General features: G+C 39.4%; 2 protein-coding genes across 2 annotated transcripts; one reads left to right on the forward strand and one right to left on the reverse strand.

Annotated features, from left to right (window-relative positions):
- The first annotated feature begins 1,266 nt into the window (after positions 1 to 1,266).
- LOC116215949 (mitochondrial import inner membrane translocase subunit TIM22-4-like) lies at positions 1,267 to 3,712 on the forward strand. Its single transcript, XM_031551777.1, has 5 exons — positions 1,267 to 1,551; positions 1,711 to 1,895; positions 2,467 to 2,657; positions 2,828 to 2,900; positions 3,404 to 3,712. Exons 2-5 carry the CDS (start codon positions 1,721 to 1,723, stop codon positions 3,487 to 3,489), a joined length of 525 nt encoding a protein of 174 aa, XP_031407637.1. The 5' UTR covers positions 1,267 to 1,551; positions 1,711 to 1,720; the 3' UTR covers positions 3,490 to 3,712.
- A 5,798-nt stretch (positions 3,713 to 9,510) lies between these two features.
- LOC116189123 lies at positions 9,511 to 10,511 on the reverse strand. The gene has a single exon (XM_031518654.1). The coding sequence runs from the start codon at positions 10,297 to 10,299 to the stop codon at positions 9,646 to 9,648; it is 654 nt and encodes a 217-aa protein (XP_031374514.1). The 5' UTR covers positions 10,300 to 10,511; the 3' UTR covers positions 9,511 to 9,645.
- Between the last annotated feature and the right edge of the window lie 1,959 nt (positions 10,512 to 12,470).

Consider the following 12,470-nt stretch of genomic DNA (forward strand, 5'->3'; position numbering starts at 1 on the left):
TCCGGGGAGGTGAAGGCAAAGGACGGAGGACCAGTTGGAGTCGTAGCCGACACCGATCCATTCGCAGGTGAGGAGGAGACGGTCCAGTTGAGGCGGGGGGAGTGAGGGATCTGGTTGATGAAGTCGAGGAGGGCCTGTTTGTCCTGGGTTGGCTCCGATTCCACCGGCCAACAATTCAATAGAATTACAGTCATAGACAAAACAAGAGCAATAGAGCCGAGGATGTCCGTTGGAGCTGGCAACGGCATTGTCGTCTCCAACAGAGAAAGAGATGCAAGAGACTCGAGCCGGCCGATGGTGTTGGGGGGTGAGGCCCATGAGGTCGGCTCCGTGGAGGTAGAGGGTGAGGACAGAGGATCGGTTGGAGTTGCAGTCGACGCCGACCCATTCGCAGGTGAAGGAGGAGACGGTCCAGTTGAGGCGGGGGGAGAGAAGGATTTGGTTGGGGAATGGGGCCCACGAGGTCGGCTCCGGGGAGGCGGAGGACCGGTTGGAGTCGCAGCCGACGTCGACCCATTCCCGGGTGGAGGAGTAGACGGTCTAGTTGAGGCGGGGGAGTGAGGGATTTGGTTGAGGAAGTCGAGCAGGGCCTGCTTGTCCTAGGTCGGCTCCGATTCCCTCGTGATCACTTCTTTTCATTGTTTAGGGCGGGCTTCGATCGAGGAATTGCGTTTTTGGCAATTTTGGGAGCTGGTTAACGGTGTTACGTCCAGCTCATCCGCCATGTGAGATTTCCGTCATGGTTGACACGCGCAAGATGACGGCAGGACTAAAATATCAGACGGAATGGATATTGAGGGACGAAAACAATGGCAAAATATTTTGAGGGACCAAACCCAAGGTTTTGAAATCTTTCAGGGACCAAATATTTTGAATTCTTGTTTTTGTTATGTGTGTAATTAATTAGTTCAATTCAGTAATTCAACATAATATCAAATGTAAAAAAAAAATTCTTTTAAAATTGATAATACACGTAAAATGTAGGGGCTACGTTTCAATGAATTAATGAAGTTTGGACAAAAAATTTCTATAAAAATATAAAAATGAATTTATTTTCCTTTTTATTGAATTAAATTCATGCATTTTCTAATTTATGGCTAATAAAATAAAAAATAGTGAGACAAAAATTTCTTCTTCATTAAAAAATTGAATAATAATAATAATAATAACGAGGACGACGATACTAATAGTAATAATAATAAATTAATATTAATATTAATATTATTTCTTTTTTAATTAAATAAAATAAATAATGAAAAAAATGAGAGAGCAGAAACCCTCGAGGCCTCCAAGGTCCAAGAATCAAATCGTTCGTCAAACTCAGAGCAGACTTCTGTTCTTCATCTTCGTTCTCCCGCCGACGCCCTCCTCACCGGAGAATGGAGAGAGATTCCCTCTGTGACTCGGCCACTCGTCGTTAATCTTCATCTCGGCATCGTCCTTCACTCCTCACGGCAAGAAACCATCGTCGAGTTTTCTTGCCTCGACGTGGAAGAACAGAACGAACAGGCCCGGCTGCTTCTCAGCTTGTAGTGTCCGACCCGATCCGAGGTCCTCACTTCACTCATCAGTCCCTTTGATTTTAAGGGGAAAAGCTTCAATTTTCAGCTGGGCATGGGGGCAAAACAAACTACTATACTATATCGATTTGTTCTACAAGTAGATAGCTTGGCAACCTGTTTTGACAGCACTCGCGGTTTCTTGATTCAGGTTAGAAACAATGGCTAGTAGTAGCAGCTCCGCGACTGAACCGAGCAGTGACATTTCTCTGCCGGAGTCGGGAGCAGCCGAAAAGCCTCAGGTTAAGCCCCTGAGGTTGCCGACGGCGGAGGAGATTCGAGGCCAAGATATCTGGAACAACTGTGCGGTCCGTAGTGTTGTAAGTGGAGTAATGGGTAAGACGCCTCCCCAACCCCCACCTAGAGCTTCAAAATTTCGTGATGAGATCAATCGTATACCGATAGGTCGTGCTTTCTCTAGTCTGGTTTCTTTGAAAGGACATTTTTGCCCAACATTAAGTCTCAGAAACATACCCTGTTATATGTTCTTTTGCCGTGCGAACGCTGGCCATTTGTTTGAATGTAAAATTAGTGAAGGTGACATGAGTTTGTATTTTGGTTCTTAAGGTCTTGTCCTGTGACATGTTCTTGCAGCCGCTTAGCTTATGGGGAGTTAGCTACTATACTGTGCCATTCACATGTTTCCTCAGCGATTATACACAGCATTATGTTTAAACGATTAGCTAAAGATGATTTTTTACTGGGTTGTTTTCCCGAATCGTACTAAGTATAAAGGGAAACTGGTTGGGTATTTATTTTTCTTGGCAATGAAGACTTTTCTTACTTCTCCTCAGCATGCCATGCATTGTTAGGGAAACCACGCCCCTTGAAGTCTAATGAAAATTTAGAGTACATATTCATTCATTTGATCTGTGTTTTTCTTTTTCCGCCCATGGAATTTCTGCAGGAGGTGGGCTGGGGCTAGCTATGGGTCTGTTGCTTGGTGCTCTGGACAATCCTGTAATGCAGGATGAGATGACGGGAAAGCAGCAGTTCATTTATGCTGCCAAGCAAATGGGCCGGAAGAGCTGGAGCTCAGCGAAAGCATTTGCTGTTATGGGCTTTGTTTTCTCGGCTGCAGAGTGTGTTGTTGAGAAGGTACACGTAGAATAGAAATTTTCTCCGCACATTCTGTCTTAATCTTATCAAAAAAGGTGTAAGAAGTTTTTCCCTTCTTCCTTTCATGAGTAATTCCATTAACATGTTAAATTTGCACAGGGCTGAAGTTCTTCTCTTTCCTGCTGATGATTCTGAATCAATATTTGCAGGCCAGGGCAAAACATGATACCACAAATACAGTCATCGCTGGGTGTGTCACGGGCGGTGCAATATCTGCAAAAGGTAGCTGCTAGTTGCGCATCCCTGAACTTGTCCTTTTTTTTGAAGTTCTGCATGAGTAGCTGGTGCGCATTGCCTTACAAATGTCGTACTAAGATTCAATCTGCAACGTTGGAAAGAACTAGGAGGATGGCTGCTGCTCCATCTGCTAGCTGATAGCGTGAGAAAATGAAACTGTAGCCCGCCCTGCTTAACTTCAAGTAGGACGAGCAGACAGGTCTACCAACTTGGAAGCGAACAAATTAGTGCTTTGGTTTTAGTTTGGCCTTGGTGGCTTCCATGTATTATAACGATGTGCCATTCCTTCTAGTATAGAAATCTTGCTCCCTCATCTATTTAAAGGCTGGCCAACTTAAGTGGTGTTACATGATGTTACTTTCTCTTTTGAGGATCTCACTCGCATATAAACACAAAATGTATGAGTTGAGGTGAGATGTAGCTTAGGTGGGTAAAACTGTTTTGCTCCATAGGAATGACTCTATATGTGTATGCTTTTCTGTTCACAGGTGGTCCAAAAGCAGCATGTGCGGGTTGTGCTGGATTTGCAGCATTTTCGGTCGTCATCGAGAAGTTCCTTGACAGTCATAGCTGATGACATCTGTGTTACTGAGCTTGGGCTCCCGGAGAGTACATTCTTCTTTTTGGGGTGAATCCCAGAGAGTACATTTTTACGTCCAATATTAGTGCAATTTTTTTCCTGCTATAGAAAGTAGTGTTTATATGTGCTGGAACAGTGCTGATTCCATTTAGCTGCCATGGAATTGAAATGAATTTAGTAAGAAATAAAACTTACAAGCAAAACATTCAACTAGGCACAAGAACTTGAGGAAGGAGCTTCAAGCAAGAGAATCCATTTTAAATCCTTCGTGCTGTATACAACATGTTCCAGAAATTCTTTATTGAAACGCACAAACAAAAGCAGATGCATGTAATTATGAGAAGATATACTCACAGAACTCCAAACAGAATCCATTTGAAAAACTAAAAGTCTAAAATTCATAGGTACAAGGAATTATTAAATTTGGCATATTTAGTGAAAATTCCAAGATTACACAATACTAACAATCCAATGTAATGAACAAAACGATCAATAGTTCTAAGCTAGTTCTTCGTTCATGTCTCAGTTACATAAATTTTGTCGATGGAAAATGGTATATTGTAATTATGTCCTCTGAGGAAAATTTTCAAAGGCAGTACACATTAACAACACCGGAATTGTGAGAGTATTCAGATGAAAAATAAACTTTCTTGAAGAAAATAGAATAAGAGAGGATTAGAAAAATACAAGATGCCTTCCACTTCATTGGTTTCCAATGCTTCAAACCGTATAAACGCAAGATGCCCCAGAAAACTGATTCAACTCATTTCCAATTATCAGCAAACATCTGGCAGATGCATAGCTCATGGTCATAGACAATTTATTCTGATCAAGGTAATAAATCCGACCAACTGTATAATATATATATATATATATGCACATGTACGGATGTATACATACACAAAAGGATTGTAATTATTAGCACTGCTTTGATGTTTCCATGTCAAGATTAACAGAAAATTACTACATACTCCTGTGTGTAAGCACATGGACGTATGTATACATACACAAAAGGAGTGTAATTATTAGCACTGCTTTGATGTTTCCATGTCAAGATTGACAGAAAATTACTACATACTCCTCTGTTTCTAATTCACGTGCAGCCAATTATCGGTTGATTTCAACTTCCAGGTTTGCTTCAAGTTACTGCTGTTGACCAAGCTTCACAAGCAACCACTAAAATGGCATACACAAAAGGGTCACAATCTAGCAAGGGTGCGCTAATGACTCATCAGTTATTACCCATAGAGGATTTCATTATCCATCACAATGTCGAGAAAACAACGTCTAAAAAATTAATATAAGAGGAGAAAAAGGAGTCAGAGAGATTGAGAATACGTGCGGCCATAGGCCAAAAACCATTAAAATAAGAAGAGAAAAAGGAGTTAGAGAGATCGAGAATGCGTGCGGCCATAGGCCAAAAACTATGGGAGTCATTTATTATTAAAATTAACTTTAATATCGTGTAAAATTCAACGCAAAAATTTGAACCGATAGATTGTGAAACTCAATCGTACATAAGCGCATTCAATTTCTCTTAACCTTTTCATGTGGGATCTAAATCTCAACGCAACACATAGATCTCTCGGGTAATATTAGAAAAAATAAGGATAGACTCAAATGTCAACAGGGCTCCGATTTCGATCTATCCAGCATCGATTCTTTTGTTTGCTAAGTGAATGGGAGTCCCTCCGATAAAAATATATGTATATAAGCGGTGACAGAGGAACAAATTCAACAGAGATCAACTCCATCTCAAAGGGCCAACCTTTCTGGAATTTCCCCTTGAGAGCGTCCAGAGAAACTATAGCCGAGGTATATGAACAAAGATTATCCGACTGGGGAGGGAGAGGAAGAGGATGGAGACTGGCAGGGACGGATCCAGGATTTCGATTAAGGGGGACAAACTCTTCGAGGGGACATAGAATGACAATGCTTCCAATTAAGGGGGACGAACATAAAAACTTTCATTACAAATTAAACCATAATATATAAATTTCTTTATAACATATAAATATTTTCATAACATCAAAATTTTAGGGGGCAACTGTCCCCTCAGACCCTCAATCTATCCTTGGAGACTAGCTTACTTTGGCGGGGGTGAAGGCGGATGGAGTGGTGGCCTGAGTGGTCTGAGAAGGCACCAAACTGCCGCCAGAAAAGGCCGCTGCGCCATCAAATTGGCTTCCGAGCATCATCGTTCAGTCCTCACTCTAAATCTCTCCGACGGAGCAAAATTCCTAAACCCTTGCCTTACTTTATCATGCTCGACAACGAGCAAACTGAAACAGTTCCATTTTATTTTCGAATTTTCATCATTTTTCCCTGCAATTTCCCGCAAGTTTATTTCTCCCTATTTTTTATTTTTGCAGTAATCTGAATTTTTTCTCTGTAGAATTGAACCCTCCGGTTGTTTTCTTTACTAGACATATGAGTCTTTTTTATGAAAATATATTTCAAAACCCGATTATTCATCCTTAAATAGTGCTTAATCTTTTTTATTACAAAATAGTGATTAATCTTATATGTTTATACTTATCTTATTTGACAGAAAAAATTCTTATCTCTTACCGAAAAAATTCTTATCTTATAATTTCTATATTATATCTTATATCTTATACTATTATTTAGGGAAACATTTCATTTTACAACTGCCACAACTTTTTCTAAAGTTAAACTTTGTTATATACAAACTACTAATTTTCCTGTATTTTCAATTAAAATATCAAAAAATTACAAATATCAAAAATAAAAAAATAAAAAAATCATTAATCGATATAGGTTGGTTCAAGTGATTTGACACTTGTTCCTTTTTAAATAAGGTTTAGGGTTCGAATATTGTGAATAAAAAAAATTCCATATTGTGAGGACTTTATCTCTTAGTAACACGACCCAGTTCGAATTGTATTAGTCAAGCTCTTTGGACTTTCTGGGTAATAGGATGCACTCAAAAAAAAATCACTGCTTTATAACCTCAAAAATCTATTCGGTAATCACATTCACTATCCATCTTTATAGGAAATTCTAAGAGGGTTTTAAAAATCGTCGTTTTCCTTTTCTTTCTTAATCAATCAATCTCAAATTTGCGCAAAGAAACCACGGCCAATAACATAATAAAAGCCCCAATAGAAGCTCATTAGGCCTGCATTTCTATAAACAACAAATATTCAGTGAGTATTACACAGTTATTTGGCTGAGTAATATTCAATAAGAATGCATATAATTGAATAAACTGGGCCAACAACTGCCGCACATACTCTCACTTAAATTCATTTTGATTGGTTCTAACTCATCCAAAAGTGAATGTGTAATACGCACTAAATATTTAATCAATGAACTAGTGGTTTGATACAAACTCCATCGGTTCTTCTTCTTGGCTGGATTTCCATTGAACCACCACTCTAAAACCACTCCGAAAAATTTCAGGTTCCCGCGCAAATTTATCCTTAGTTGGAGTTGATGTTGAAGAAACCGTTGGCCTAGCTCTGATAGCTACCAACGCCGGAAGGATTGCTGCCCTCGTCCGTCATCACTGGCCCATCTATGGAGTAATACTCCATCATGTAGAGCCGTCGGGCTCCTGATGCAGCTGCTCAGGTCCAAGTCCGTCGGTGATAGACCACAGGTACTTGTTCTCTCCATCTCGGTGGAGCTAGTGTCCTTCTCCTACTCCCCTTGAATGGCCGACTTCATTCAGCCCAACCGCTTGAGATCCGTCCATATTTTGCTTCGAGGTTTCAGTTGATGAACTTCGATTATCGGAGGAACCGGTCTTGCAATTTGATCCTGTAGCTTTTGACACGTGACATAAGTTTGGCAAGGTTGTTTAGTGTGGCTCTATCCTTTACGCTGAAATCCTCCCGGTTATATTGAACCGATGTGTTCTGTCAAATTTGTCCTTCGTGAGCAAGTAGATCATCATGAAAGCAAATTTAGGTGGTTTAACTGTAAAGACATTGAAAGTCATCGGTTGAATTATTTATTTATTTATTTATTTTTGCGTGTTCCCTCCAATTTTGGTTTTGCTCCGTTAGTTGAGCTTACGGAATCACTGGTTCCAGTTTTTCGTTCCTAGGGCTTAAACAATATGCTCTTCTGGTGACTGAATCTTACAATTCTCTGATCCATCAAAATTGCTTATTTGTTCGCGCTAGACGAAAAAGAAAAGGACAAAGAAATTCGACCATTGACTGAAAAGGTGCAAAAGTCGGAGGCTGCAGTTGAGATGCTCTTTAAGCAAATGAATTCTCGTGTAAATTCTTCAAAGGTAAAAATTCTCGTATAACTTTTGGAGGGCGTAGAAGCTATGCGTAAATTCTTAAAACAATACTTGGAATTCTCGTAAATTCCTAGCATAGTTTTGTTAGACGTATCTGCATCTTCTGGAGGGCGTAGAAGCTTCTGTTCATTTGTTTGCTTGAAACTGCAAAGCCCCGTGATACTTCCTAGCTTACGTATCATTTGTCATTTCGAGTTTGACAAATAGACCAACGCGCATCTCCTTTTAAGATTTTCTATCCTTTTGCTTTGCTGCTACTGCTGTATAGTCTGGAAAAAATGTCATAGTTCCTGCATTAGCCATCTGAAATGATTGATCATAGGCTTCTGTTGACTTCAGAGTCGGGAGAATTTTAATGGAGGCAGATGATTTATTTCAAAGTGATGAAGATTTTGTCTTCCCATTTCTGTTTTCTTTCAGAATGATTGTTTTGCTCTAATATATTTGTAGGCCGATGATGCCATTGCTGAGAAGGACTTGTAAGCTTGAGGTACTCTGGTACATACGGGACATTAAATGAACTTATACGAAAAGTTGTCTTAATTAATATATATGCCAAGTATTTCATTTCCTATTTGAAGGTGCCACGGGCGAGACTTGGGGATGGGTAATGCTTTTGACAGAGTAGGTTCTGTTAGTTTACATAAATATTATCGGATGCTTTGACTATAGATTGATTTGCTATCAATGTTCGCTTTTTGATACATAGTTGTTTATTTCGGATCATATCATACAATTGATCTTTGTTATATGTTGCTAATTCTTATTGAAGTTTCTGTTATTTGAATTTGTTTAGTGAAAGATGAAAAATGCACCACAAATAGGCCTACAAAACAATGGCAAAACCAAAACAAATTGTTCATTTCCATGCGGTTTAGAGTGTCGGGATATCTGATATTCTTTTTGCAGTCAAGTTTGTAGCAGGCTATTAGCTCTTATGTACTTTTTCCTTGTGGTTCCGAAATCACAAAACTAACTTTTTTGGTCTTGGGTCCTAAAAAAGCATTGTCTGCTTTTCGCCTGTGATTTCTGGAACCGTGGATTAAACCGTATGATAGCTTGAGAAAGGAGTCTGGTGTAATTGCTCTCCCTCGATCACGAACCAAGATGTTTAAAGGTTACTGTTCTAGATCTCATACGTGAGACTTCTTATACCCCTCTATTCCTCATCCACTATTAGGCCTACGAATCTCTCTTATAATTAATATTGCATGACAACTTTGCAAGTGATTTGCCAAACACGGCGAAGAGTGTATGGCGCCGCCAGCAGACAAAACAGCATTGAAAGCTTAAAATTATAGAAAACTCCTGGAAGAGATGCAGGGGAATGCACTCTCACTTGAAGTACGTAGTCGTATTCTATTTCTGCTCTTGGTGGATACGGTGGTGTTCATCTGGCATTTTGGTCAGGGTGCTACAAAAGAAGCATAAGCCCCGTTAGGATTGTAATATTTAACACCGAATTTAGCATTTATGCAGTAGTTAATTGATCATGGATTATGACTCGTACCATCACTGTTTCTGCCCTATTTTGGACCTTAGCTCCACGGACCGGTTTGTACTATTCAGATATTCACGACCAATTTATAATGGTCGTCGATCTAAATTGACAAGCATAAAGGTAAGAGACCAATTCAGACTTCTTTCAATCGTCAAATCAACTTTTTGTTCACAAGGCTCATAATCCAAAAAGTTGATTCGATGGTTACAGGAAGTCGTGAGTGGTTCGTGATGGACAATAGATTTATCTAATACCTTATACTATAACATTGATTTTCCATGGAATACATGTAAACAGACGAAATTTTTGCATAGATCCAAGCCCTCTATTGACTACCGTACAATATAAAATACAAACTACCTTGGCCAAGTCAACTTCTCTTTGCGACATAAACCAAAATGGTATTTAACTTAAACGGAATACAACTCCTTGGCTGATCGTGCAAAGAACTAACACTGTTTGACTCCATAGCCGGTCCATTGGGGAAGGACAAAGACGACCCTGATGAAGAATTCGAACTCCGTGCCGGCGAAACCATGAAATCATCTCTTGGATCGGAGCTCCAGAAGTCGAAACTGTCTTCAAACTTATCGACGTCCGATGCACGACTGGTTTTGTTGACCTTGTGCTGATCTTCATCGCCGTACACTCTTTTCACCTCCTTCTTGAACTTGGGCAGCCGATACTTCTTGATTAATTTCTTCCACGCGTCGAGCCTCATTAAACTTGAGGGGAACTCCTTCCTAGGCTGGTCGCGGTCTTCCATGCATGGCTTCGGGAGGGACAGGCTGAGGACCGCAGGAGGCGGGCTGAGGGGAGGAAGGGGAGCAGCGGCCCTTGGAGGGTCCTTGGGCGTCCCTGGCTCCATCTCCCACTCAAACGGGACACCCTCGTGGCTCCGGTAATAGTAGTTGCCCCGAGACGAGCAGCCCATGGAGGATGCTCTCGAAATGATCTTATTGAAGAAGAGATCATTCTTCTTGTCTCCATAAAGCACAGAAGATTTTGTCACATGTCCTTCCATATTTCTTCTAGGATTAATGATGTTGGAGATTAATTAGGTGGGCAAAGGTGAAGGATATATGATTGTGTTAAGGTTGTAAGATGATGAACATATATGGTTGGGGGATGATTGTCGAACTTCTTGGTGTGAATGATCCTATATATGGTTTTGACTTTGCATAAAACATTTGTTAGAGTATGCTAAGCAATTGGGTAGACACACAGCTTTTTTTTGAAGTGTTGATGTAAAGTATAAGATAAACCGTCAACATTGTGTACATTAGTTGTTACTTCACCACCGACAGTCGGTTCTTGCCGGAACCAAAATTTCGTGGATTATCTTCGCAATTCTTACATGCCACACCACCTATCGTTACTCATGTCATAGATCTAAATATTGACAAAAAATTGAAGGATTTTTTTTTTTCTAACCTGGGATATCCGGGCTTCGCCCGACTAATCCCCAAGGCTTCGTGAAACCCTAGCGGTGCACGGAACGGGTAATCACGCGAAAGGCGCTCCGGTGGCTCTAAGGGGTTTCGAACTTGGGATCGGGTGGATACTTAAGCTTCTCCTTACCGCTAGGTTAAACTCCCTAGAATTCAAATAGAAGGATTCTTCCCGTTTGGATTCCCAGAAATTCGATTTTAACTTTAACTCAACACACTACACAACAAAAATACACATTTCCCAAGTCAAATTTATAATTACATCTCATTTGTCCTTTTCCACAATCAAAATTAAAATCAAAATCAAAGTAACTTTTAACTCTAAATCCAAACGGCCCTAATTTTTCTTTTTTAGGATTTGTATTTAAATCAACAAAAAAATGGATTTAGAATAGTAACTCTTCTGTCGATCTTGAATCAAGAAATCATGGGTTATTATTAGTAGTCAATCTTTTCGTGCCTCTTCATTTTTTCTTCTCCTCGTGTCCTGTACTATATTCTCATATACTTCCTTGTATAACAAAATTGGCAAAAAGTCAAACCTCTAGGTAATTGAATTGTTGAGACGTTTCGGCTATCTATTTATGATTTGGAGAGATCATGTGCTGATTTGCTTGCTTTGTTTCTTTGCTAATTTTTTTTCCCCTCTTTTGCAGCAGAGAACCAAATTAAACGAATGGAACCCAAACTACGTATCCTTGTTCTCAAGGTTACGTTAAAGAGTCGTAGGCTGTGTTGGGTGGGCTGCATGGATATTGCATGTGCCAAATTACTATTCCCTTAAGACATGGCATGCCCTCTTTTTGGCTATCACGTATTTTATTTTAAATAGTTGATTTTTAGAACATATTTTTGCTAATGAAATCAGTTAGGGTACCCACTCAATGTGAAAATTGATCGAAAATTATACAATTACATATAGAATAATAAAATAAGATAATAAAAAGGAAATAAGCGTAGATATGTATGAAATGAGAGAAAGTGGGGGGAGAGATATTTGCTTTTTATAAGTGACGTAACTTAGCCACGATGCGTGGCTAATCGAAATATTACGCTGTCAATAGGAGAATTTTTCCCGTAATATGCTTGAGGTATTTTTAATTTCTCGGCTGAAATTAATTTCCGATATATATAGGTCCGACTCCAATTACGAGATACTTTCAATGAGTTTGAAATCGCTGCACCAAACATAAAGTTCGTTTATGGCAGCGCAAATTAATGAGTGAAGTGTATCTATGACGTCATAATTGGAACAAGCGGATGTTATTGTGGGTCAATAGACTGAGAGTATTTCATGATATTAAAAGGAAAAATAAAAAAAAAAAGGAACTAATGGTCGTGCATAGAAGGTTCTTCCATTGAATGTTTTACCAAGAAAGAATTCTTTTTAACTCTCTCCTTCAAGTTAGACGGAAACTTTCTTACACGATTACAAGGAATCATGGAGGAGTTGCTAACCCAATCGTGGAAATAGATTACACACCTCCCAAGGTGAGCCAATTATTGGGGGAATAAATAGTAACAATATCTTTCCGTGGTCAGATTAGATTGTATTTTATAGGTAAAATGTATGGTTACTTGGAGCAAATTGATTTGAAAAATTGGTAATTAGAATTTCTTTGTTTGATTCACTTGAAACAACTATAAACAAAGATTAAATAGAAGAGAGTAACTCATGGGATTTTATTTGATAATTATTCATTTTAAATATTAATATAAAAAACTAGAAGGAGCTCGAGGCCCC

The sequence above is a fragment of the Punica granatum genome, chromosome 8 (assembly GCF_007655135.1).
Source record: "Punica granatum isolate Tunisia-2019 chromosome 8, ASM765513v2, whole genome shotgun sequence".
Lineage (NCBI taxonomy): Eukaryota > Viridiplantae > Streptophyta > Magnoliopsida > Myrtales > Lythraceae > Punica > Punica granatum.